This window comes from Ornithodoros turicata, chromosome 1, assembly GCF_037126465.1.
Source record: "Ornithodoros turicata isolate Travis chromosome 1, ASM3712646v1, whole genome shotgun sequence".
Taxonomy (NCBI): domain Eukaryota; kingdom Metazoa; phylum Arthropoda; class Arachnida; order Ixodida; family Argasidae; genus Ornithodoros; species Ornithodoros turicata.
Window position 1 is genome coordinate 180,999,892 of NC_088201.1, and position 26,531 is coordinate 181,026,422.

The 26,531-nt window shown below is 46.2% G+C and overlaps 1 protein-coding gene, 1 long non-coding RNA gene and 8 other non-coding genes across 10 annotated transcripts; 1 reads left to right on the top strand and 9 right to left on the bottom strand.

The window, feature by feature from the left end:
- The first annotated feature begins 4,838 nt into the window (after positions 1-4,838).
- LOC135373592 (uncharacterized) lies at positions 4,839-5,306 on the top strand. Its single transcript, XR_010416507.1, has 4 exons — positions 4,839-4,899; positions 4,963-5,047; positions 5,106-5,192; positions 5,252-5,306. It is a non-coding gene; the product is annotated as an uncharacterized LOC135373592 (long non-coding RNA).
- An 8,273-nt stretch (positions 5,307-13,579) lies between these two features.
- Trnah-gug (transfer RNA histidin (anticodon GUG)) lies at positions 13,580-13,651 on the bottom strand. The gene has a single exon. It is a non-coding gene; the product is annotated as a tRNA-His (tRNA).
- A 116-nt stretch (positions 13,652-13,767) lies between these two features.
- Trnah-gug (transfer RNA histidin (anticodon GUG)) lies at positions 13,768-13,839 on the bottom strand. The gene has a single exon. It is a non-coding gene; the product is annotated as a tRNA-His (tRNA).
- A 6,525-nt stretch (positions 13,840-20,364) lies between these two features.
- Positions 20,365-20,436, bottom strand: Trnah-gug (transfer RNA histidin (anticodon GUG)). Its single transcript has one exon. It is a non-coding gene; the product is annotated as a tRNA-His (tRNA).
- A 116-nt stretch (positions 20,437-20,552) lies between these two features.
- On the bottom strand, positions 20,553-20,624 carry Trnah-gug (transfer RNA histidin (anticodon GUG)). The gene has a single exon. It is a non-coding gene; the product is annotated as a tRNA-His (tRNA).
- A 2,411-nt stretch (positions 20,625-23,035) lies between these two features.
- Trnah-gug (transfer RNA histidin (anticodon GUG)) lies at positions 23,036-23,107 on the bottom strand. Its single transcript has one exon. It is a non-coding gene; the product is annotated as a tRNA-His (tRNA).
- A 116-nt stretch (positions 23,108-23,223) lies between these two features.
- Trnah-gug (transfer RNA histidin (anticodon GUG)) lies at positions 23,224-23,295 on the bottom strand. Its single transcript has one exon. It is a non-coding gene; the product is annotated as a tRNA-His (tRNA).
- Positions 23,296-23,797: 502 nt separating this feature from the next.
- Positions 23,798-23,869, bottom strand: Trnah-gug (transfer RNA histidin (anticodon GUG)). Its single transcript has one exon. It is a non-coding gene; the product is annotated as a tRNA-His (tRNA).
- A 492-nt stretch (positions 23,870-24,361) lies between these two features.
- On the bottom strand, positions 24,362-24,433 carry Trnah-gug (transfer RNA histidin (anticodon GUG)). The gene has a single exon. It is a non-coding gene; the product is annotated as a tRNA-His (tRNA).
- Positions 24,434-24,988: 555 nt separating this feature from the next.
- On the bottom strand, positions 24,989-25,888 carry LOC135391346 (uncharacterized). The gene has a single exon (XM_064621595.1). The coding sequence runs from the start codon at positions 25,886-25,888 to the stop codon at positions 24,989-24,991; it is 900 nt and encodes a 299-aa protein (XP_064477665.1).
- Between the last annotated feature and the right edge of the window lie 643 nt (positions 25,889-26,531).

Here is a 26,531-nt window from a genome sequence, read left to right on the forward strand (position 1 = left end):
AAAGTCAGAGTGGGAAAACAACGCTGGTAACAAGACTTTTGACTCACAGAGCATCCGTTTTTGACAAACCATTTGATCGTATATTTTACATATACTTATACAAGCAACCAATCTTTGACAAATTCCCCGAGGTCACATTTACGCGAGATATACCAGATAACATGGAGAATGTCAGAAATTCTTTAATCATATTTGACGACTGTCTGGCCGACAAAGGTCGACTTAAAGAAATCTGTAATTTCTACGTTGCCGGCTGTCACCTTCTAAATTGTTCATGTATTTTTATTACACAATATTTATTCGTCAACGAGCCCCTATATCGGTGCATTCAGTTTAATAGCAGCGCTCTGATTTTGTGTCGTTCTGCACGTATAGCGGATCAGATGCAGTTACTTTCACGACAGTTGTTTGGACGAGGTAAAGGTGATTTGCTCTCCACCATATATAAAGATGCATGCAAGGAACCATATTCATACGTAGTAATCGATTTGTCTCAAAAGTGTCCGGACCACCTACGAGTGTGGACAAATATTTTCCCTGACGACCGACGGCAGATAGTATATAAACCATGAAGCGTGTGCGGAAGAATATTCATTTCCTGCACTTGCTGGCTGAAACAAAGTCACCCGAACAACGTTACCATCTCCTGGAACATGCTACAAAGAATCAGTTAACAGCTATTAGAGAGATTTGTATAAATCTCTGTAAAGGGAACATCCAAGTGACTCCGAGTGTGCGAAAAAAACTGAAACCTTATGCAACCCCAATTCGAGCATTGGCAAAATGAGACGGTAGCAGTGTACAGAAAGTTCGCAGAGTATTGCAACAAACTGGTGGGTTTTTGCAGTTCCTCTTGCCACCACTACTCGGTCTCATCTCATCGCTAGGGGGCAGAGCGATTGCAAAAGCAATCGGTGTATAACTCATGCAGAAGTACGACCTTGTTCCATATCGCGAATCTCCTATTCCTGAAATACTGCGCAAGAATGAACCGGATGACATCAAAGCAAAAGAGATAATTCAATATCTCCACTCTTTGCTGCATCCCAATGTGGTGACGGATAGGACTACGACAGCTACAAGGAGAGAAGAGAGTGCACAGACGACAGAAGATGAGAGAAGTGACGCTGTCGCTGCTTTTATGAGCAGTGGTTATAAGGTCAAAGCCAAACAACTTTTGCATATACTGCAGCAAACCATTTCCTGGGATCCGAAAACCTATCAGATCATTATTGATGGACGACCACAAGAGGATACCAATATAATTGACCTCGTTTATTATCTCGTATCCAGAGCTCGTAGTACTCCGAGACCTCCATATCTTGATCGCATGTTACCTCATCTGGAGAAATTGAATTTGCCGTCACTCATTGTACCCTCATCACGACTTCAAAAGGGTGTCACAGTATCGACTTCAAGCAGACGCTCACCAACTCTCGCTACTGAAACATTGCCACCGCTTACACGTGCTGCAAAACGCGCTCGTCATCAACAATGAATGCTCTTCTAGCTCAAGATGAAAAGAGTTACTTTGAAGATGCAAAGATACTGTCTCACTTCCCCTCAAGACATCATAAAAAGGTATTGGCAATGCTTCAACTAATAACAACTGTACTGGCGTACGACGAGAGTGGAAGAGTTATCTGTCACGGCAGAGTGATTCCCCAATCGTCTATTGTGGAGGTATTGCAGTACGAACTTCACAATAAGCAGCCTGCTTGGATGAGAGGTGACGTTTCAGCTACGATTAATGCATATCTGACTCTCGACGCTCTTCGAGTGCACGGCAGGAAGCGAAAGTGTTGATGGCCGCCTACTACGATCCACAACATGTTGCCAGTTTTGGCGGAATACAGAGACTTGCGCAAGGCATTCGTGTAAAGAAGAGCAAAGTTGTCAAGTTTCTGGAGACGAGTGACCCTTACAGTCTGCACAAAGAGTTCAAGAGACCTTCGGTGTTCCGTAAAATAGTAGCCCTTGGTGTGAAGGAAACCTTCCAAAGCGACCTGAAGGATGTACAGAAACTTAAACATCATAACAGCGGCTTTCGCTATTTGCTATTCTGCATTGACGTTTTTTCTCGCCTTCTTGCAGTTGAGCCCATTCGTAATAAAAGACCTCCTGAGATCGTGCACTAAAGTGCTATCGTGCTTTAAAGCTTGCCTTTAGACGAATCGGAACACCCCGTCTTCTGCATACGGATCGCGGGGGCGAGTTCGTCAACAGTTTAGTGCAAAAGTTTTTAAAGAAAAAGGGTATTCATTGGTATAGCTCACATAGCCAGTACAAAGCCGCGCACTCTGAGAGGATTCAAAGAACTATAATGTCTACACTATATCGTATCTTTACATATCAGGGCCACAAACGATATGTAGACATCCTACCTCTCGTAGTAAAAGCATACAACAATCGAATACATAGATCTCTTTCTGCTAGACCCGTGGATGTAAACAAAGGGAATGAACACATTTTTCGAGCGAGACTCTACCCCACCCCAGGTGGACCACCAAAGAAACCACGATACAATGTTGGAAATATCGTGCGAATTGCTAAATACAGATATCAGTTGGTAAAGAAGTACTTAGGTTCTGCAACAACAGAATTGTTTATTGTGCATGCTATCAAACTGGGTTATCCCAATACCTACCTATTACGTGACCTGAACAATGAGGATATCATTGGTGGTTTTTATGAGAGCGAACTTGTACGAGTGCGACAAATTCCAACAGTAGAAAAGATTATAAAAAGACGAGTCAAGAATGGCGAGCTTCAGTACTTGATTCACTCCGGTGACAGCTCGAAGTGGGTGGCGGGAAATTATCTTTTTGATTGACTGGCTGAATATGGACTGTTCACAGAGTTCGGATGTACCTGAAGGATGCAGGACTATCGAATACCTCGATTTTCGAGTGCAAGATCTGTGTGGAAAGCCTCATGCAACGTGGAAAGAAATTATGGACTGCAGTTTGACAGAGGGATCCGACTCAGTGATAGTGGAAGCCTTTAAGGTAGTCACAGACATGGTGCTATTTCAAACGATGCCAGATCCCCCTCCAAGTAGGGATGTTTGGAAGATTGCAAAGAAAATCTATGCTGGAGTCCACAGTGGCTGTTCACTGAGGTCGTCCCCAGGAGGTTTGAAAGTAATCCAAGACTGGGCATGCACAATTGACAGTCTGTTGCTTTACGTGGATGAAGTGGATGCTATACGAATTGCTGAAGAGAGTCTATGTTTCATGGAGTATGCTGTCCGCTCAAAACTTCATTTTGTGGCAGGCTACATTAGTATGATGACCATTGACCTTCTTAAAAATAGACTGTTGCCTAAAAAAAATTCTATGTAGCAAAAGCGAAACAAAAATTATCTTTAAAGCCTCGTTCTTGTCATTTCACTGTGTGACATGGATAAGTGCGGGTGGTTTGTCACTTCTCTTGGATTCCATATATGTCTAGCAATAGTACTGATATTACAGTTTAAAAAGCCACAATTTTCCACTGTACTTCAACAAGGCAACTGTACCCTGGAGGTAGAACTGGAGGAATACGTTTATGTGCACAGGTGCCCCTCGGACTTGCTCTCCATTAGAATGTGGGATAAAGATGGTCGAGCGAAGCGCTATGGTGTTACACTGACACAAAACGAGACGCGTCGGTTGGATGAATGTCTCCATCGAATCAATGTTAATGAAACATTTCATTACCAGCATGAGTGTTTGCAAGTGTGTTGTCTATGTGATGAACGCACGTTGACACTCCGTCGGTGTCCAGGCAACATGTACTCTCTGAGTCGAATGGTTGGCAGACGACCTTCTGGCTATGGAATTTCCCTGTCGAAAAAAGCCATCACTTCACTGTCCTTATATCTGAATAATAAAAGTCTTATGTCTTGAAAAAGTATGTCTCTAAAGCTTACCATGTTCGTAATCCTCACAGCGTCAGCTGGGAGGGATTTTCATTTTTCCTCCTCAGGAATTTCTTCTTATGTAACCACGCGAGAATCGATTAGTATCGGCTCTCCGGAAAAAAAGAGAAAGATGGTGTGATTCGTGTGCCTTCCCCCTCCCAACGGATAACAAGTCTCAAGGCTGGTTAGCAATCAGGTAGGAATCGCTTGTGAAATGCGTAAGAGGGATTCTGGAGAAAAACAAAGAGAAGCTAATTTACATGAGTTGCATTGCAAGTATGAGGAACACCAATACTGGAGTCACGTTTGGCGAAAAGAAACTATTCACTACTTAAGAAAGACTAAATAAGACTCCATTATCTACACGTACGTCTTCGCAAGTCAAGAAAAAAAAACTGTCAAGTGAATGTAATTTATAAAAGATGCAAAGCAGCCAGGTACAGTCGTATGAGGAAAAACCAATGCCAGACATGCATTCGAGATAGTGATCAAGGAGAAAAAGAGGTTATTCGTTGATCAAGTCGCCACGGGGGTTGTTATCTACATCCTCAACAAGATACTTTGCAAACATGCAAAGAGGAACTAATTCATATGGGTTACACGATCAAGAGTGTAAGGAAAAGGCGATATGCTTAATTGCTACAAAGAACAACGAAAGTAAGAGAGAGATTAGTCAGTCATAGTTGACTATATAAGGTTACTTGATAGCCACATGCCGTGTGTCAGTGTACGTCTTCAGTGACCGCCGGCATGTCTCGTAAGTATTCTTCCTTACGTACTAGTGCCGCCTTTTCGGGTCACTATGACTTGTTAGCATAAGAGAAAATCACTTATGTATATAGCATCAGAAGTATGATATATCGAATAATATATTTGTGAAGCTTTTTCGAAAAAATGACTGAAAGAGGGTTCCACTTTCTAGGAAAGACATATCTTTGAGGTCTGTGACTTGCTCGGAGTTGCTGTGCTTCATGCATCCATGTAGTCCTCTATGAGTAGGTGTTTTGTAGGACCTTTCCAAAAAGTTTTTTCAACTCACTGGAACGCGCACTTTCTAGGAGTATCCCCCGGTCCAAATAGTCATGTCCATGATTTTGAGTTGCTGTGCAGCTGTGCTTCAGACATCCATGCAGTCCCCTAAGGGTAGGTGCGGTCTTTGCAAAGCTCTCCCGACTCAGTGGAGCGTACACACTTTTTCTAGGATCACCATCCAGGTCCATTTTTCGTCAAATTGTTGTGTCCATGCTTCGAGTTTCTGTGCATCAGGCAACCATGTAGTCTTCCACGGGTATGTGTCTTTGTAGAACAATTCAAATAATTTACTCACCTGAGCATAATTTTTTCTAGGATCACCCCCATGTCCATTCAAAATGTCGTCTCCATGCTTCAAACTGCTGTGCTTCATGCGATCGTCTTACAATGAAAATAAAATATAAAAAACGAGACATATGTTTGGTTATCAATCACTTGCATGAGCCGGGGCGGGGCCGGCGCGAGATTGGTCTGGGCTATCTTGCTCTCAGCGTACTGCTAACAGCGTCTGGCTAGTTATGTCACTGCTAAATACGCACTGCTCCCAGGCAACGTCTGGAGAGCTCCCAGCGTCCTGCTAACAACGTCTGGCTAGCTATGTCATTTTGCTAACTACGTACTGGCTACCGTGTCCGCCCCCAGCGTAGAGCAACGTGTTGCTACAATTACGTGATTGCTCCCAGCGTCTACTGCTCCCAGCGTCTGGCTGGCTATCTCAGTGCTAACTACGTACTGCATGCTCCTAGCGTCCTGCTAAGAACGTCTGGCTAGGTATGTCACGCACTGCTCCCAGTGTAGAGCAACGTGTTGCTAGAATTACGTGATTGCTCCCAGCGTCTAGCTAGGTATCTCAGTGCTAACTACGTACTGCTCCCAGTGTCTGTAGAGCTCCAAGTGTAGTGTCGCGTGTCGATATAGTTACGTCATAGCTCCGAAAGTACAGTTCTAGCACTACTTGAGTTACAAACATATATATATATATATAGCTGAAATGAAAATTGAAACACAGACTACGAAGGTACGGGAAGTAAGAAAAAAGGGATAATTTATTTACATTTAAGATACTTGGAATGCTAAAAGGGTTGTCGACGTTTCGACAGTGGCACTGTCTTCGTCAGGACTAAAGATGCGTAGCTGATTACACATTTCTTAAAGAGGTTTGCTACATGACGTCATAATCGGTAGGGGCACGCCACAGGCGTTTGTCAGTGAGTCAGATTCGGGAATATTCCAGAAGGTCAAGTCCGGGTGGTGATGTCATTCGCCGTAGGTCACTGTCCGCTTTCGGGAAAATTCCGGGCAGGGTGAGTGCTGCTTCAAACTTTGCTGGCGGTCGTCAATGGGTCGCGTTCGAGAATGTTGACTTGTGAGGTTCAAGTGTGGTGTCATCGTCCTTGGGGGAGTGGCTTTGTCCAGGTTGGGCCACCCATCCAGCTGAAAAGGAATTGGAAAAAAGTGCCTTATCTACGAGGTTAGACTTCTAATTGTTGATAGCATATCGGGGTCTTCGTTAATGGTCGATTGGAATTTGTAGATTAGGTAGGATTCGCGCTGCTCTCGGGAGCGGTCAGAGCTGAAGTTTGACTGGAGAATAAAGATTGATACATCGTTAATAGAATGTCCTGGCTGCTTGAAATGGCGGGAAACCGGAAGATTAGGTTTTTTGGTGACATCCGATCGGTGGTTGTTGAATCTGACTCTGAAAGAAGTTTTTGTCTGACCCACATATTGTGCTTGACATGCGTTACATTGGATTGCATAGATGACGTTCGAGGAATTGCAATCTAGGTCCGCAATGATCTTGGCGGTAAAATTAGAGTTTGTACTTTTGACTTTCTGCGTGGTCCACGTGGACCACGCAGGAAGTCAAAAGTACAAACTCTAATTTTACCGCCAAGATCTAAGCACAATATGTGGGTCAGACTATGGCACCTCCTTTATCAGGAGATAAAGGAGGTGCCATAGTCGTAATAGATAAGCAAGCTTATGTGGCGGAAGGACTCCGTCAACTTAATTGTGCAGACTTTTACAAACCTCTCGAATCCGACCCCACTAATGAAATTGCCGCAGATATATGTAAAACACTAAAACGGTTAAAGACCACTAAGAAAATTGGCGATGCGCTCTACGAATACTTACTTCCTAAAGACCCTAAACCAGGCCGATTTTACATGCTCCCTAAGATACATAAACCAGGCAATCCCGGAAGACCAATTGTGTCCAGTAACGGTACCGCTACAGAAAATATATCGTCCTTCGTCGATCACGTTCTCAAATCTATCCCCCCTAAATTACCTTCCTACGTCAAAGATACCAACCATTTCCTTCAAACTGTATCGCAAGTAACCGTTCCCTCAAGCTGTCTCTTGGCAACCTTAGACGTCACGTCCCTTTACACTAATATTCCCCACGCAGATGGTAGAGCAGCGGCCGTTTCAGCACACAAAAATCAACCTGACCAGCCGTATGATCCTACTGTCCTCACCGAACTGCTAACACTTATTTTGACCTCCAATAACTTTGAATTTGATAACAAGCACTATCTGCAAGTTAACGGGACAGCTATGGGCACGAGAATGGCCCCCAACTATGCAAATACCTTCACGGCATCCCTGGAGGAAACATTTCTCGAATGTTCCGTGTTGAAACCACTTGTGTACAAGATATTTTTAGATGATATTTTTATCATATGGCGTCATTCTGAAAGCGACCTTCTCACGTCCATCAACCGGTTCAACCAAATTCACCCTAACATTCAATTTACCTCCCACTACTCCGCCTCCGCTGTTACCTTCTTGGATGTGGAAGTCAAGTTACAAGACGGCGGCATCTCAACCAACTTATACCGGAAGCCTACAGATGCTCAGCAATACTTATCGTTCCGCAGTTGCCATCCAAGGCATACTAAGTTAGCCATACCTTATAGTCAGGCGTTGCGCTACCGCAGAATATGCACTAACGATGCCGAACTAGACAACCATCTCCAACGACTAGAACAAACCTTCATTGATCGTGAATACCCGGACAAACTTGTTAAAGACGCTATAGCCAGAGCAAGATCCACAGATCGCCAACAATTGCTCCAAAGATCTCCTCGAGTCAATGGAAATTCTGCAGTAAATCTCACTGTCACATTCAATGGCAGCGTTCCTAACATTAGCCGGATACTCAACCGTCACTACACAATTCTTTCACAATCTGATCGGATGAAGGAAATATTCTCACAGCCACCGCGCGTAAGTTATCGCCGGGCGCGGAACATCCAAGACAGACTAGTAAATGCCAAAATTAACAAACTTCCAGAAAATAACATTGGTTGCCACCCTTGTAATGCAACTAAATGCCAAATTTGTAAATCAATGCAAGCCGCTAACTCTGCAGATAGTACCAATTCTAATTATCGGATCAACATTAATGGCGACTTTAACTGTAATTCTTCCAATGTTGTCTATCTTCTTCAATGTAATGAATGCAACGCCCAATATATCGAACAGACAGCTACTTCATTTAGAACGCGATTCAATAACCACAAATCTGACGTCGCGAAGAAACCTAATCTGCCAGTGTCGCGCCATTTCAGTAAACCAGGACACTCAATTACCAATATATCTATTTTCATCCTGCAGTCAGGCTTTCTTTCCCAGCGGCTCAGGGAACAGCGCGAGTCTTATCTCATTCATAAATTCCAGTGTCAGATAAACGAAGATCCAGGAATCCTTTCTACTATTCGCAACCTGCATTCCTAATCCAGCACAATACATACACTCTTTTGTCTCTTTTTCAGGCTCACGGGTATTTCCTCAAGGTCCTGCTGCACAGACCCGGTCATTCCCCTTTCACTTAGTCACCAACCTATGTTAGTCATGACAAAAGCGCTGCTCTCTTTCCCTTGTACATAACCCTCTCCCATATATAAAGCTTGTTCTTGTCACCAAACCCCAGTCCCGTCGAAGGCAGCGCTGACTGCCGAAACGTCGACCCCTATCCCTATATGTGTTAATAAACTCCCCTTTTTGTTTTCCTGTAAGCTCTTTGTCGTCTTCTGATTTTTCCTGCTTATATATATATATATATATATACATATACAGATTAGGCAAAACATAACATATTCAGGACCTATTCAGAACAGGAACATAACACCAAACATACAGACATACATATATACAATGATACTGTACATGGCACGAAAAAAAAGGGGAGAAAAAACTCTACAACTTCACATGTTACTGGATGAACGCCAGAGGAGAGTTTTGAAAACATTTGTATGGGGGTTAAATATATCAAGAGAGGGATGAACTGGGTTTGTCATTTGTTGAATACGTGCGATCGGATTTGCAGGAATATGGTGGGATAGATACAATATATCCGTCTGTCTGGTTACATTGACAGGACGGACGATATGAAGCTGATGTAATAAAGATATGCTGATATATATGATAATAAACCTGATAATAAAACTGATGTATCGTGAAATAATAATAATATGGAAGCAAGCAGTATGGTATGCAGCTCCAAGTTTATGCTCAATTTTGAGCGGCTATATCTGCAAAAAGGTAGCAGCCCATCAACGCTAGTAAGAAATCACATGGAGACTGGAATATGTATGACACTGTCAGTTATGAAGAAGGGCCGTTGGCGTTCCCTTAACTGCGACTTCCAGATCATTGCTTGCCTGTTGGTGCGGCTTAAAGATAATGCGCTTATCCTTTCAAGTAGATTTCGAAACTATACTGTCATTTCGTTCTTCCTGGAGTGCTGACCACGGTATGGAAGATCCCACGAGAAATAGTGGTGAAGAAATAGGTGACAAGGAGCTGACGCCGGCCTCCACAGCTTTCCGTCTCCGCGGCTCTAAAAAATGATTTCACATCATAACCACGTGATATTACAGCGTCAGGCATCATAGTAGATACCCATTGGCCAAAACACATCGCGTGCCCCGGAACTGATTGATAAAATTTCCAAATAGCAGCGTTTCGCGGGCAGCCGGTCTGGTGGGCAGTCGCACCAGTTGTGAGCACAGTCGCAGCATCTCGACGTCGTCGGTTGATAGCGCCGTATAACCGTAGTGTTATTGAGGTCAAAGACAAGTGTATTCACCTAGTTGTTTTTGTGTTAGAATGACTGCGCGAGTTGTGATGTTTCCCGACACAAGTATCATCCTGCCAACAGCCTCTCCAGTTGGGAACTCAAATGTAGTGGTGAGCGGACGCCTGAGGAACACTTTTCGGCCTCGTCGCATTTTAAAATGCAGTGCAACGAAGAGAGGATTCGGTGTCGGCGCGACATAAACATTTCCATTTCGTCGTAACCTTCTGATTCGCTGCAACCAACGAAAGCATACCCACTCTTCGGGAAAAAGAGCCAGGCAGACCAAAGGCCGATGCCTAACATATTGATGTCGGTCGGCTTCATTGGTTTGTTTCCGGGTGCGACCATCCCTTTAAATGTTGCGTTTATCTTACTTACTCGTTTACCCTCTGAAATTCACGATACTATCGATTACTACTTTCACTTGCGGTGGCAGTACACTACTATAGAGTGCTCCAAGTTCTCGTGGGTGAAGCTATGAAGTTTTCTTTGCTAGAATCAGCTTGTAAGCTGCAAGCGATGTGGAGTTTGCGGTACTCACACTAGTGAATCTAAAATCTCAATTTTTTTCTTCAAATCAAATCAAATAAATTGCTCTAAACATCGCACATTGTTACGAAATCATACTTGAAACGTGGGAACCTTTCCAGCGACATCTGCTGCACGGAATTTCTAAAGGTCTACTGGACCCAGTGCATGTCGCAAGGATGGTGTTCATTTTCGCGGTCAGTTTTCACTGCGAGCTTTCCTACAATAGCTAGGAAAATGAAAGGGTCGAAGCGATCGAATTATTTAATTGACGGCGCCACATACCGACATTTGGGAGCCAAGATTCAACCGGCGGTTGAGTCTCCAAGGGCTGGCAGTGTTCCCTGCTGGCAGAGGCGGGCAGTAATACTATTTTTCCGTATCGTAACACTAAGTCATAATACTCCACAAAGATGTATATTATAATACTAATACAAATACGTTTTGAAAATGTGCCTGATACTACGTAATACCAATACTGTATTATAATACAGTATGGTAATGAAGGATTACAAACATTACCTTTGAAAATCCCACGGTGTACACAACATATATTTCACAATCTACAGTGCGTGTTGTATGAAACAACAGATGCGTTACTAATTATTTGGCTGTAATAACATCTTCTCAAAAATTCAGTATCAGTGGTGGATCCTGCGTGGTGGGGGGGAGGGGGTGGCTGTTGGGTGATCGCCGCCCCCAAAAAGGTCAGTGTATACATTAGATTTCCCTCTCTCCCCTACCACACTAAGCGCCCGGACAAAAAACTGCCCCTCCCCAAACCGGGGCTATCCTCCTCCCCCCTCTCCTCCGACTGATCTCCTGTGTGGTCGAAGCAAAGAACATCTTGCGGCATATTGAATATGGCATAAGACGTCTAAGACCTGTCCCTTCTAAGACTAGCCAGTGCTGAGGACAACTGAAAATTTTGAAAATTGCAAATGTCACACGAACCAGAAGTAGGAGCCGGCCCCGGTGCGTACATTAACCTTGGGCACACAGCCCTTAACGGCAAAATTTCTGCTGTAAATAAGTGATAAGCAAATGCTTGGATTGGCAATTATGTTCCTCAGTTTGTCAGTTGGTAATAATGTATAGCACAATTACGCTTTCCACGTTCCATGTGGACTTGTAAAAAAAACCCCCGACCGATCTGCCGTGACCAGGATTTGGACCTGGGTTGCTGCGGCCACAACGCAAAGTACTAACCACTATACGACCACAGCACCACGGATAGGCACAGGCTGTTGCTGTAACCATAGCGATAGCACCTCGTTTAAAGCATAGCACAATTACCTTTTCCACGTTTCATATAGGCTTGTCAAAAAGCAGCCAACCCATTTGCCGTGACCAGGATTCGAACCTGGGTTGTTGCGGCCACAACGCAAAGTACTAACCAGGGAGGGGGGATATGTTTATTAAGAAAAAGAAAGGAAAGGTCAGCCAGACGAAGGTCGGCTTGCTACTCCAAACAAAAAAGGCAAAGAAGGGAAGAAGGAAAGAAAAGGGGACGAAAAGAAAAATAAGAAAAGAAAAGGGGAAGAAAGAAGGAGAGAAGGGGAAGAAAAGAAAAATAAGGAAAGAAAAGGGAAGGGAAACGAGAAAAGGGGGAGTAAAGAAAAGGGAAGACAATGAAAAGAAGAAAAGAAAGGAAAATGAAAGGAGAAGAAGAAAAGAAAAGGAAAAGAAAAAAAAGTTTAGAACAAAGGAGATAAGGGAAGGAAAGGAAGAACACAAAACTAAAACTGAAAAGTCACGCACACAGTGACACAATCACAAGGCGTTGACAAGATTCGAAGCCTGGAGAAAGCGGAGGAGCGCTGTGGTGACTGCCCACTGGGTCGAGAGAGAAACACAGGGCTCACAGGGAGCCCAGGAGACCCGTGTTACGCAGAAAGCGGAGCACCGCTTTTGTGACTCTCCACTGGTTAGCTCGCTGCACAGGGCCAAGGAGTGTTGCGAGAGAAACGTCTGTCCGTCCGTTCGTGCGCCCAAGCTCTTAGAGATGTTGCCAGAGCACGGCCCGATGATGGTGGTGACGCTGACAGTGGAGGAGCTGATGAGAGATATCGTCTTCTACACCACAGCAGGGGCAAGTGGGAGATGAGACGCGGCCCATTTTGAACAGGAGTGAACGGGTGAGGGCAACGTTCAGCTGGAGATCAGCTGGAGACGATGTAGAAGGGTCTCCTCCTCGCGGGTACAGCGGCAGCCGATGACAAACCCGAGTGTGGGGTCGATGGACTGCAGGAACGCATTAGGTCGGATAGCGTCTACAACAAACTGGCAGGTGCCGTCGCAGCAGAGACGCCGTATAAGCAGGCGACACGCAGACACCGGGAGCGGTAGTAGGGGCACCGGCGTAGCCGCATCAAGCGCGGCGCGTCTCGCAGCCGCGTCAGCGTGTGTTTCCGTGTAGCCCTGTATGCCCGGGTACCCACTGAAGGCAGATACGGTGGCCGACCGAGGAGAGTTCGGCGTACTCCTAAAGTACCATGGTACGCAGATCACTCACGACACTCGGGTGGTATGTGGACAGGAGCGCCAAAGACGCCTTGTTGTCTGTGAGGACGACCCACGTATCGGCACAGATTCAGCGATATACCGCAGAGCGGCAAGCAGTCCGAGCAGCTCAGCATCCGTGGAGGACACTGTGTAGGGAAGTCGGAGGGCGAGGTCACGGTTTTCCTGCGAGACGTAGTAGGCCGCTGCAGATGACTTATTCGCTACCGATCCATCAGTATAGATGGCGCGGCTCGGAGGATAGGCCGAACTGAGATGCTCGAGCGCGAGATGGCGGGCTACTGTCACAGGCACATCGTTCTTCCTCTGGAGGCCGGGAATAGTGGCACAGGTCTCGTGTCTTGCAAGCATGTCTCGCAGGGGCGTGCAAGGGCAGAAAGAACTGTGCCAGAACTGTAACCAGGCTGTTGCTGTAACCATAACGATAGCACTGCGCTTCACGCATAGCACAATTAAGTTTTCCACGTTTCATCTGGCTTGTCAAAAAGCAACCAACCCACTTGCCGTGACCAGGATTCGAACCTGGGTTGTTGCGGCCACAACGCAAAGTACTAACCACTATACGACCACGGCACCACGGATAGGCACAGCCTGTTGCTGTAGCCATAACGATCGCACTGCGTTTAATGCATAGCATAATTACGTTTTCCACATTTCATATGGGCTTGTCAAAAAGCACCCACCCCAATTGCCGTGACCAGGATTCGAACCTGGGTTGTTGCGGCCACAACGCAAAGTACTAACCACTATACGACCACGGCACCACGGATAGGCACAGCCTGTTGCTGTAGCCATAACGATCGCACTGCGTTTAATGCATAGCACAATTACGTTTTCCACGTTTCATATGGGCTTGTCAAAAAGCACCCAACCCACTTGCCGTGACCAGGATTCGAACCTGGGTTGTTGCGGCCACAACGCAAAGTACTAACCACTATACGACTTTTTTTTTTATTGCCCAATATAAAACAAGTAAAGTACATACAGCACACCCTCGTGTGCCTTCGTATTAAAACACGGGCTTACATAGACCCTTCTCAAGACATTCCTCTAACTTTGAGGATGCGGCCGAATGTCGCACAATCTAACCAGTTTACTATCGGAGATAGTTTTTCCCATTGTTTTTCTCCACGGAGCTTCTTGCTTCCGATTAACGATAATGTCCACAAAAGCTTCGCCTTCAGGTAGCTGACGACAGACCTTGCTCTGACGTCTCGTTCCACACGGGCCGTTCGTGCGTTCCACAAAGCATGAAGTCCCGCCATCGTTATAACACTGAGCACGTCACGATGCTTGGAAGCTGCGAAATTTAGAAACTTCAGGGTTTCATAGGTTAGCTCCTCGTTTACATGCAGTGTAGCACGCAAGTCACTCCAGAAAAGCACCGCATTCCTGCATTCATAGAACACATGGCGAATGTTCTCAGCTTGACCACACACTTCACACTTGTCATCCAGGGGAACAAAGAAACCTTTGCCCTTCAGCCATTGCTTCGTCGGGAGTACCTCTAAGTGGAAGCGTACAAAAAAGTCATTTGTTCCTGTTGGCACTGGCAGTTTGCGGATCCTTTGAAGTACGTCCTTCCGTTGGATCCCGAGGTACATCTGACGGTAGAGTGGCGGTGGTAAGGTGCTGGTGACTGTGTCCCAATAGAGAGTCTTGCTCTTTACGGTTGCTAGATATTCCCAGGAAAATCTGTCAAGGAAGAACCTAATGCTCTGTGCAATTTCCTGGTAGAATTTCAGAGCAGAGGAATTCTTTACGCCAGGTTGAGTCGTTACGATCCACTGCAAGAGGTGACAGGTTCCCAACGATTGCAATGCTGCCCTTAGTTCTGGCGCCCGTTGCTCCCGAAAATAAATGAAACGCTGTACCTTGATCTTGATTTCGAGATTCACTACATTCAGACCACCAGCGTTCAGGGGCCAAAAAAGGTTTGATCTGCGCATACGCTCAAATGGAGACTGCCACAAAAACGTAGCGCAAAGTCTGTGGTAGCGTTGCACAGTGGTGGCATCGATGGGAATCGCTTGGGCGGTATACAACAATGCTGGGTACAGCACCGCGTTGCAAACGACACTTCGGTGCAAAATCGATAGCTCCCTGCCCTTGTAAGGCTGAAGTTTTCCATGAAACATATTCAGCTTCCGTTGCCACACATCTGCGTTTACTGCTTCCGGGTCCAACTTGGCTCCCAAATATTTACCGAGTTCTTCCGAACATTCAATACCCTTGAACTTACAAGGCTTGTTTTGCCATTCACCCAACCAGCATCCTTTCGACTTCTTCGTGTTTATCTCTGCTCCCGACGCCGCGCAGAAAGTTTGGAAGGACGCGATAGCTGTCCCCACCTGTTTTTCACTACTGCAGATAACAGCCAGATCGTCTGCAAAAGCCAAAATCTTAATCTCTTCTTGACCGAGCTCTAGCCCGCTGATGTTGTCATCCATATCAATTAGTCGGCACAGCGGCTCCACGAAGATAGAGAACAATGTGGGGGACATAGGGCAACCCTGCCGGACAGATCTTGTAATGCCGTACCTCGGACCCAAAGACCCATTCACGACCAGCTGCGACGAGATGCCCCTGTAGCAGGTCTGAATCCAGTTTTCTAAGTCTTTTCCGATGTTAATCCACCTTAACAGTTCCAGCAAAAACTTATGAGATACCCTGTCGAACGCCTGTCGCAAGTCCACTTGGAAGACAGCCAGTTGGCGGCCCGCTGCTCTGGCCATTTCACATGCAGTACGCATAACATTAAGATTGGTCGAGATAGATCTTCCTTTAATGCCGTATCGTTGATGCTTCCCGATCACCTTCCACAACAAGCTGTCCAGACGTCTCGTGATCACTTTCGCTAATATTTTATAGTCCGAACACAGCAAGCTGATGGGGCGAAGATCTGACACAGCTGGAGCTTCTTCTTGCACCAATTTTTTGGAATTAATACCGTATGGCTTCTCCTCATGGATGGCGGCATCAGCCCTCTTTTCTGGATGTCGTCGAAGACACGCTCCAGGACGGGGCACAGCTGATCTTGAAAAGTCTTGTAGAAGGCGGAACCTAGTCCGTCTGGACCCGGAGCCTTGTTTCGTGGGAGCTTTCTGACCACCCGCATGATCTCACTTGCTGTTATTTTTCCTTCTGCCTTCTCCCTCTCCGCATCTGTCACTTTTGGTACATGCTTGAAGATGCTGGCGTCAAAGAAGGTTGGATTATCCGAACACTTGAACAGATTCTTGTAGTAGTTGTGGAGCGTGCTCTCAACTTCATCAGTTCCTTCTACAATACCGTTATCAGTTTTCAATTTATTGATTTCGTTGCTTCTGACTCTGTTTCTTTCCAAAACACGAAATACTTTCGTTGGTGCTTCGTCCCTTTGTATGGCTTGCACACGGCTCCGAACTTGAGCTCCCGCATATCTTTCTCGCATTCGCTGCAGTATCTGCTTCTTGATTTCTCTTATGTCTTCAATAAAACGGCCAGGGGTTGCTTCCTCTTCTTTTACTATTCTCAATAGGCTTTTGGCCAAGGCTTTCATTTCTTCTTTTCTTTCTAATGCCTTTGATTCGGAGTATTCAACTGCCTTCAGATGGACATCATGCTTGAATATCTCCCAGGACACTGCATTTGCTTCTCCTTCCCTTAGATCGGCTATCATGCTTTTAATCTCGTCCTTGAACTTTTCATCTTCTAGGAGACTATTGTTCATTTTCCATGGCAAGCTGCGAATCCGATTGATCTTATGATCGCCTTTTTGCAAATCCGCCATGACTAAACCGTGATCTGTGAATGCCAGTGGAACGACTTTGTAAGTGATAGAGGGCAAATTGATATCGCAGAGGTATAAATACGGTCCAGCCTAGCGTGCGAAGTTCCCTGCCAGTGCGTGTATTTTATTGTTTTGTTGTCATTCCCGATAGCTATATCTTGAAGGTCATGGTCGTGCAGCAGTCCCTTTAACACTTTCACGCTGCTATCTGTTCGCGCCTTCTTGTAAGTGCAGTCTTCCTTCCGACACACACAGTTGAAATCGCCGGCGATTATCACTTTGCTATCTGTATCCGTAAAATGGGCTACACTGGTCTCGAAAAACTGTTTACGCTCTGCATCTTCATTCGGCGCGTAGATGCTAAGCACTCGTATTATTTCCCCGTCACACATGCAATCCGCACTCACCAGACGACCGTTTTGTTCAAGTTCAAAATCGATTACGGTAATCTTGCTGGCCTTCCTAATCATGATGGCGGTTCCCGCGCTCCCGGGCGTGCCAGAAGCATGAAGCATCGTAAACTCGTGTTGAAAAAAACTGACCAATTCGATCTCTTGTTCCCTCGATGACACTTTTGTTTCTTGTAGGCAGACTATGTCAACGTTTTCTCCATACAGAGCATTCCTTAGCCACACTTTTGTCTCATGTCGTACTAAGCTATTTACATTTAGCGTAGCTATTTTGAACTTTACTTTCATAATTGCAGAAATCGAAACTTTGACGCTCACTTTTTGTCCTGAACCGTGTATTCACACGAGCGCCTTTTCTGACTGCGCAGCGACTGAAGGAGGAGAAGGAGGTATCAGCATTATCACGCAATCATCCAACCATTCGGTCGGGGGCGGAGCTTATCGCACAGCAGAATCTATGAAGCGCGCACGTTTTTATTGTGTTTTTGGCGAGATATCAAAGAGCCTTGTGCAACATCACTGCGCTCAGCAGCTCCGTCCGTCAGAAAGAAGCACACGGATAGTTTGTTCGCGGGGCACAGAATCTGACGACTGACGCGCAGAAGGAGGACGGAGCGAAAAAGAAAGCCACCCTCTGTTGCCAATGTTACAAGCACTATTATTTTTTATCTATTACACCAGGTAGAGCAACATCCGATCTTGTGGAAGCTTGCCGATGAGCAAAACCGAAATGTACCGAGGAAACATGCCATGTGGGAAAAGATCGCTCTTGAAATGGAAAAGAGACACCCGGATGTCGAAGCAACGGTAGATGTGTACATCAAAACACTTTTTGGGTCCCCATATTCACGGCGCAGTCGTTGTATCAGTTGCTGTTAATTAATAATAACGAGTTGGCAGCATTCGCGTTCCAAACCAAAAGGTATCGGCTCAGGACGCTAGCAGTTTGGTTTAAAAACGAGAAATGTGTGAGCAGTATCGCACGCCGGGTAAGACAAAGGGGTGCAAAATTTTATCCCCAAGCCGGCCACTGTGGGGTCACGCATATTCATAGTTGTCTGGCATCATAAATTAACCATGTAATGGTATAATATTTTAGGGCTGTCATTACACAAGCCTACATGGCAGCACCCCGGGGTCATCATCACGTCATGCAGCGCATTCACGGGAGGCCACTATGTGCATACATCGTGTTCTGACAAGCACCAACGAGAACGATCAGTTGTAACAAAGGGAGTCAGTTTTCCGCGGTTTCACTATTCTTACGTGTTTCCCATTCATCGCGGCCACACAGTTTGAGAACTGCCACAGCGCTTTAGAGCAACGTGCTTTACCCCTGGACAAAGCTGTAGTGCTGAAGATTCAACACTTACGTGATGACGTCTCGCTTTGTCATGACATTATTTCATAATTAGTCACTAGGGGAGCTTCCTATATAACGCGATATGCAAAAAGTGCCAATTCGAGAATTTCGTTTTGTTCCATAATTTTATATGTATGTATGGGACGGTAACGTACCCCCACCAATAAAAGAGAAAAAGAAAAAGAAACAGATCATAAGGGTTGTTTGAGTGGGTGTGAACTCTGCCTCGCTATGCCACCGGTATACGCGATGAACGTTTCACTGGGAATGAGTAATAGACACAAAAACATGGCCTGTCCAACGTCTAAAGCAATGGGACCAATGAAACGCAGGAATTGGAAGCTACCAAAGCTAGCCGAAAAAAAAAAAGCAAGACGGATGGAGGATAGAGGATGAAGGGTGGAGATGCGTTGAGGGTGCATGAGTTCGTCGGGGAGAGCAAAGTATTAGATGGGCCGTTGAGCAAGACCTCCCTCCTGCAGAAAGAGGACAAGGTTTCTTGCTTTAGCGGAACGTACAGCAGAGGGACCACCAGACACACACACACAATTGACACAAAAAGGTGTACGCTCCACTCTGTCCTCCAATCAGAAGTGAGAGCCCTATCATTCACGGCAATGATTGGCGCAGAACCTGCTATGCGGTGAAGCTGTTTTTACTGTGTTCGAAAGGTGCGACCTTTACGCCACAGCCGTTTCTGCTTTACACCACACTCAACACCGTCAGACTGCTGCGGAGTCACGGTAAAAAACGACGACGCACAGCTTTCACAGTACTCTCTCCTACACTATTTCCCGCTCACTCTTATTTACGAACGTTTTATGCATTTAGAGGCATGTTTAAGCGCACATAATTCGAACGAACCTGTTGGAGACGGGGTACGAAAAGACGATGACTGGCTAGTATACTGTCCCGCATATTGGCCTCTATACTCTCCTTTTGCGCTTTGCTATGCGGAGCAGAATGTATTTAAAAGTGGCCGCATCGATGCTCAAAACCTTGCGGTAGACAAATGGGTCCTCGTGTCGTAGCTCCCGTAGAAGGCTATTTTGCAGACGTACTCTTTCCTCAGCAACCATTCATTCGCCCATAGCTTCTTTAACCGCTTCTTTTCATGGCAGCATTCACTATCGTCAATATGAGAAAAGCAAGAGCCACAAATTTTCGCTTTCTTTCGTCCATTGTGTACCAAGCGCCGTGCACATAAAATTAATGCTGCAACGTTCAACCGCAGCGCGAACGTAATCCCCGGCTTCCCCAACATCTGAGCCGACAGCACATTGGAACACTGTCTGTGTAGGCGTTCCAAAAGGGCGTAGCCTCAGCGCCTTATCATTTACCCCTCTCGCTCCTTCAGTCGCTGCGCTGTCAGAAAACACGCTCGTGTGAATACACGGTAAGTAGCCGTTGTCTTCTTTCTTCCGGTGTTATGATCGGTGCCGGTGAAAATCTGGACTTCTTTAGGTTAGATCCGCTGTCCTTCCACTTTAAATCGTTTTTTCCACCCTCCGTGACTTTCACGCTTTCTTCATTGCTTGCTAAGGAATGTGGCCCCTGTGGTACCTGTGCATCTTCTATTCTGTCTATGGTCAAAGTTTTCGCACTAACCACTATACGACCACGGCACCACGGATAGGCACAGCCTGTTGCTGTAGCCATAACGATCGCACTGCGTTTAATGCATAGCACAATTACGTTTTCCACGTTTCATATGGGCTTGTCAAAAAGCACCCAACCCACTTGCCGTGACCAGGATTCGAACCTGGGTTGTTGCGGCCACAACGCAAAGTACTAACCACTATACGACCACGGCACCACGGATAGGCACAGCCTGTTGCTGTAGCCATAACGATCGCACTGCGTTTAATGCATAGCATAATTACGTTTTCCACGTTTCATATGGGCTTGTCAAAAAGCACCCAGCCCAATTGCCGTGACCAGGATTCGAACCTGGGTTGTTGCGGCCACAACGCAAAGTACTAACCACTATACGACCACGGCACCACGGATATTTTTTTTTCCCATTTTTATTTCGATACATTTTAACTTGACATCACATTAAAAACATTTGCATTTAAAAGAGTGGACTCCGACTTGGAGCAACACAGCCGCAGAATTGTTCAAGCCATTCCGGTACTTCTCCTCTGTATTCAGCATATCGTTTCATTTGTCTTAGTTCTTCTCTTAAATATACCATCGGTGGTCTCATGGGCTCCTCGTTTCTGCCAGCAATGATGACTTTCCATAATGAGTACAATGCGACTACACACAAGACGTCATATCGTGGCCCTTTCTTCTCTGCTAAGGGTAAGTAGCGCATCGTGTGGGGGTTAAGTCGCAAACTTTTCCCAATTAAAATACTTAGGTCTTGCCACAGGAACTGGGCCTCTGTACAATAAAGAAAAATGTGTTCAATAGTTTCAGGTTCTCTGCAGTAACGACAGTTTACTGACCATGGTACGAATATTCCTTTCGCTGCCAGCCACGATTTCACGGGCAACGTGTTTGTATGTATCTTGAAGAAAAATGTTTTTAGCGCTGGCTTAATCGGCATTTTCCTAACACGGCAAAGTACATCAGTACCTGTCCAGTCACTCGGAATTTGTCTGTATATTGGAGTTGGAAAGAGGCATTCAATGAGATCCGCTCTTAGCTTGCTTCTTGACACACTGAACACATAGTCTCTTGTAAACCTAGTCAGTAGGAACCTTATACTTTCCACCACATCATTGTAGAAACCAGACAACACAAACGTACGTTTCACAGTCCCTACCACAATCTGCGGTAGATATACCTGTCCAACACTCTGCAGCATTTCACACAAAACAGGGTGCCTGCATTTGCGAAAGAAAAAGAGCCTCATAAGTAGTTTTTGGACAAACAGATGCTGTAGCCCTACTCCCCCATCACGTATTGCTTTGAACAAGTTGTTCCTTCGCATTGCCTCAAAGTTTGATTTCCATATCAGTGTTGCAAACACACGGTGAAATTGTTGAATTTTGCTCCTCGAACACTGCATCACTTGTAACAGGTAGACAACTTTTGCCACAAGGAACACATTGCAGACACTTGCCCTTTGGAAGATGGACAACTCTCTCCCTTTGCACATGTTTGCACGAATTTGCACCTTTTTACACAGTTCTGTCCACATCCCATTAGTGTTTCTGGTTTCCTGCAGGGGTACACCTAAGTATACAGTCGGATTACACTGCCACCTTATACCCTCATACATCGCTGGTGTAGAGCCCCATTGTCCAGCCCATATACCAACTGATTTTTCCTTATTAAGCCTGGCACCCGACAACTTACAGAATTCTTCAATTTCCTTCAGCACTCCCGCAACACTCTTTTTGTCCGCAACCACAAACGTCAGGTCATCAGCGTAAGCCAAGACCTTCACTATGCTGTCACCCAGGTGATAGCCTCTTATATCCATGTTGCTTAAAACACTTTGGCACAGTGGTTCTATATACAGGTCGAAGAGTAGTGGGGATAATGGGCACCCCTGTCGTACCGATGATTTCAGTTGGATTGCACGTGTGCACTTATTATTAATTACTAGTTTCGTCGTCACCGCGTTGTAACAGAGACGAAGACGTTCCGTGAACACCTTTCCGACATTCATCTGCTGGAGAGTGGAAAATAAGAAATCATGACTCACACGGTCAAAGGCGTTCGATAAGTCGGCCTCAATGACTGCCGCCTGATCACCTTCTTGCCTGCATACATCAATTACAGTACGGAGCACATGAATGTTCGTTTGGATGCTTCTACCCCTGATGGCACAGGTCTGATGATTTGCGACGAGGGTTCCCATGACTTTCTGCAGCCTAGCTGCGAGGACTTTGGCATACAGTTTATAATCTACATTGCTGAGTGTGATAGGCCTGTAGTCTGCGACACATGGTATTCTTCCTTCTGCCTTTTTCTTCAGTATTAGGACGGTGTGTGATCGTCGAAACGATCCCGGTAGCAATCCTTCTCTTTCGGCTTCCCGATATACTTCTAATAACACCGGTGATAACAAATCGGCAAACTTTTGATAGAACTCGGCCCCTAGTCCGTCAGGTCCCGGTGTCTTGTTCTTTCCCAATGATGTCATTACGGCACCACTGATAGGCACAGCCTGTTGCTGTAGCCATAACGATCGCACTGCGTTTAATGCACAGCATAATTACGTTTTCCACGTTTCATATGGGCTTGTCAAAAAGCACCCAACCCACTTGCCGTGACCAGGATTCGAACATGGGTTGTTGCGGCCACAACGCAAAGTACTAACCACTATACGACCACGGCACCACGGATAGGCACAGCCTGTTGCTGTAGCCATAACGATCGCACTGCGTTTAATGCATAGCATAATTACGTTTTCCACGTTTCATATGGGCTTGGCAAAAAGCACCCAACCCACTTGCCGTGACCAGGATTCGAACCTGGGTTGTTGCGGCCACAACGCAAAGTACTAACCACTATACGACCACGGCACCACGGATAGGCACAGCCTGTTGCTGTAGCCATAACGATCGCACTGCGTTTAATGCATAGCATAATTACGTTTTCCACGTTTCATATGGGCTTGTCAAAAAACACCCAACCCACTTGCCGTGACCAGGATTCGAACCTGGGTTGTTGCGGCCACAACGCAAAGTACTAACCACTATACGACCACGGCACCACGGATACGCACAGCCTGTTGCTGTAGCCATAACGATCGCACTGCGTTTAATGCATAGCACAATTACGTTTTCCACGTTTCATATGGGCTTGTCAAAAAGCACTCAACCCACTTGCCGTGACCAGGATTCGAACCTGGGTTGTTGCGGTCACAACGCAAAGTACGAACCACTATACGACCACGGCACCACTTTTTTTTTCCACCAGGTACAGCCTGTTGCTGTAGCCATAACCATCGCACTGCGTTTAATGCATAGCATAATTACGTCTTCCACGTTTCATATGGGCTTGTCAAAAAGCACCCAACCCACTTTTCGTGACCAGGATTCGAACGTGGATTGTTGCGGCCACAACGCAAACTACTAACCACTATACGACCACGGCACCACGGATAGGCACAGCCTGTTGCTGTAGCCATAACGATCGCACTGCGTTTAATGCATAGCATAATTACGTTTTCCACGTTTCATATGGGCTTGTCAAAAAGCACCCAACCCACTTGCCGTGACCAGGATTCGAACCTGGGTTGTTGCGGCCACAACGCAAAGTACTAACCACTATACGACCACGGCACCACGGATAGGCACAGCCTGTTGCTGTAGCCATAACGATCGCACTGCGTTTAATGCATAGCATAATTAGGTTTTCCACGTTTCATATGGGCTTGGCAAAAAGCACCCAACCCACTTGTCGTGACCACGATTCGAACCTGGGTTGTTGCGGCCATAACGCAAAGTACAAACCACTATACGACCACGGCACCACGGATAGGCACAGCCTGTTGCTGTAGCCATAACGATCGCACTGCATTTAATGCATAGCACAATTACGTTTTCCACGTTTCATATGGGCTTGCCAAAAAGCACCCAACCCACTTGCCGTGATCAGGATTCGAACCTGGGTTGTTGCGGCCACAACGCAAAGTACTAACCACTATACGACCACGGCACCACGGATAGGCACAGCCTGTTGCTGTAACCATAACGATCGCACTGCGTTTAATGCATAGCACAATTACGTTTTCCACGTTTCATATGGGCTTGCCAAAAAGCACCCAACCCACTTGCCGTGACCAGGATTCGAACCTGGGTTGTTGCGGCCACAACGCAAAGTACTAACCACTATACGACCACGGCACCACGGATAGGCACAGCCTGTTGCCGTAACCATAACGATCGCACTGCGTTTAATGCATAGCACAATTACGTTTTCCACGTTTCATATGGGCTTGTCAAAAAGCACCCAACCCACTTGCCGTGACCAGGATTCGAATCTGGGTTGTTGCGGCCACAACGCAAAGTACTAACCACTATACGACCACGGCACCACGGATAGGCACAGCCTGTTGCTGTAGCCATAACGATCGCACTGCGTTTAATGCATAGCACAATTACGTTTTCCACGTTTCATATGGGCTTGTCAAAAAGCACCCAACCCACTTGCCGTGACCAGTCTTCGAACCTGGGTTGTTGCGGCCACAACGCAAAGTACTAACCACTATACGACCACGGCTTTTTTTTCCTTTTTATTAGTATTTTTACAGTTTTGTAATAAAAGCACTAAGAGCGTGGTGGCACACCGCCGTCCACTTTGGCCGAAGCCTTCAGACTTGTGCAGCGTTGTTTGTCCGGTGGCGGTATTTCCCCGCTGTGCTATTCGTGACCCTTTAGTTCGCTGAGCGCGGATCCGTATCACTCAGCTTTCCTTGGGGTTGTCTTCTCTTTCTTCATTGTTTCGAAGAGTAACTTCAAAGCGTCTGTGAGAGTGTCTGCAGCATCTGTTTGAGCGACCAAAGTAGCCTCTATCCAAGCAAGGGTACCCATGAAGCAGTTCCATGGCGTTTTTGGATTCACTTTGCAGTCTGCGATGGCCATACGAAAGCGCCATATTCCATGGAGTCCACTTACCACTAGGGTAGCTGCAGCGTCGTTCTCAGAATAGGCGTCGAACACCAAGTACTTCAGGGACATCCAGTCGATGTTTACATCGAGCTTCGTATGCAGTCGAAAATCATCCCAGAAGTCCCTGGCTCTTTTGCACGTTACGAATACATGGAAGAGAGTCTCCTCTGCTCCGCACAGGTCGCAATTCAAAGACCACGGCACGAAGAACCCTTTTTTCCGAAGCCACACTTTGACTGGCAGTACCTCGCAATGGAATCTGATGAACATATCCTTGGTGCCCGTTGGAACGGGGAACCTTCGAAGCCTCCGAAGGACGTTCTCAGCCAGTGGCGAAAGGCCGGGGTGCCGGTACAGGGGGTCTGGTAGGACAGTCTCTATAGTGTCCCAGTAGAGATTCTTCTTTTTCACTGTACAGAGATACTCCCAGGAAAATCGCTGCTCGAAGAATCTGACTGCAGCAGCAACCTCTCGGTAGAAAGCTCTTACATGTTTCTTTCCTAGGTAGCATCCCGCTAGCACCGTCCACCTAGATAGGTGATCTCCGCCGAGCGCTTGTAAGCCACTTCTTAAGAATGGGTCGGAGTTGTCTCTAAAGTAGAGGAAGCGTTGGACCTTCATCTTAATCTCCAGATTGACTAGCCCAAGTCCCCCTCTCTTCAAACTCCAGAAGAGGTTGGTTCTTCGCATCTTCTCCATGGGGGAATTCCAGACGAAGGTGGCGCAGGTTCTGTGAAACTTGTTTATCATCCCGTTGTTATATCTACTGCATTGTGCTGTGTACAGTACAACCGGATACAAACTTGAATTGCAGATGTAAGCTCTGTTGAATAAGGAGAGATAACGGCCATGCCAAGGTATCAACGCTCCCCTGAGGCTGCTAACTTTTGTTCTCCAAAGCTGATCCGTTTGCGTTCGTAGGTCGAATGGGATACCCAAGTATTTGTCTAATCTTGTAGTCCACTGAATACCGAGGAACACGGAGGGTGTTTCCTTCCACGGCCCCAGCCATGCTCCAATGGTCTTCTTGAGGTTTACCTCTGCACCGGATAACGTTGCGAACTCCTTGATGGATTCCATAGTCTCATCTATTCCCTCTCTCGATGTGCACACCACCGCAACGTCATCAGCATAAGCCAACAGCTTGACGGTCTCTGCTCCAATCTGCAATCCTGTGATGCGATTGTTAGCCAAAATATTCCGGCACAGCGGCTCCAGGTACGCTGCAAACAGAAGGGGAGAGAGTGGGCAACCCTGACGTACTGAAGTATGAATGTTTATCGGAGCGCTGACCTTTCCATTTATGACAAGTCTGGTGCAAATGTCCGTGTAG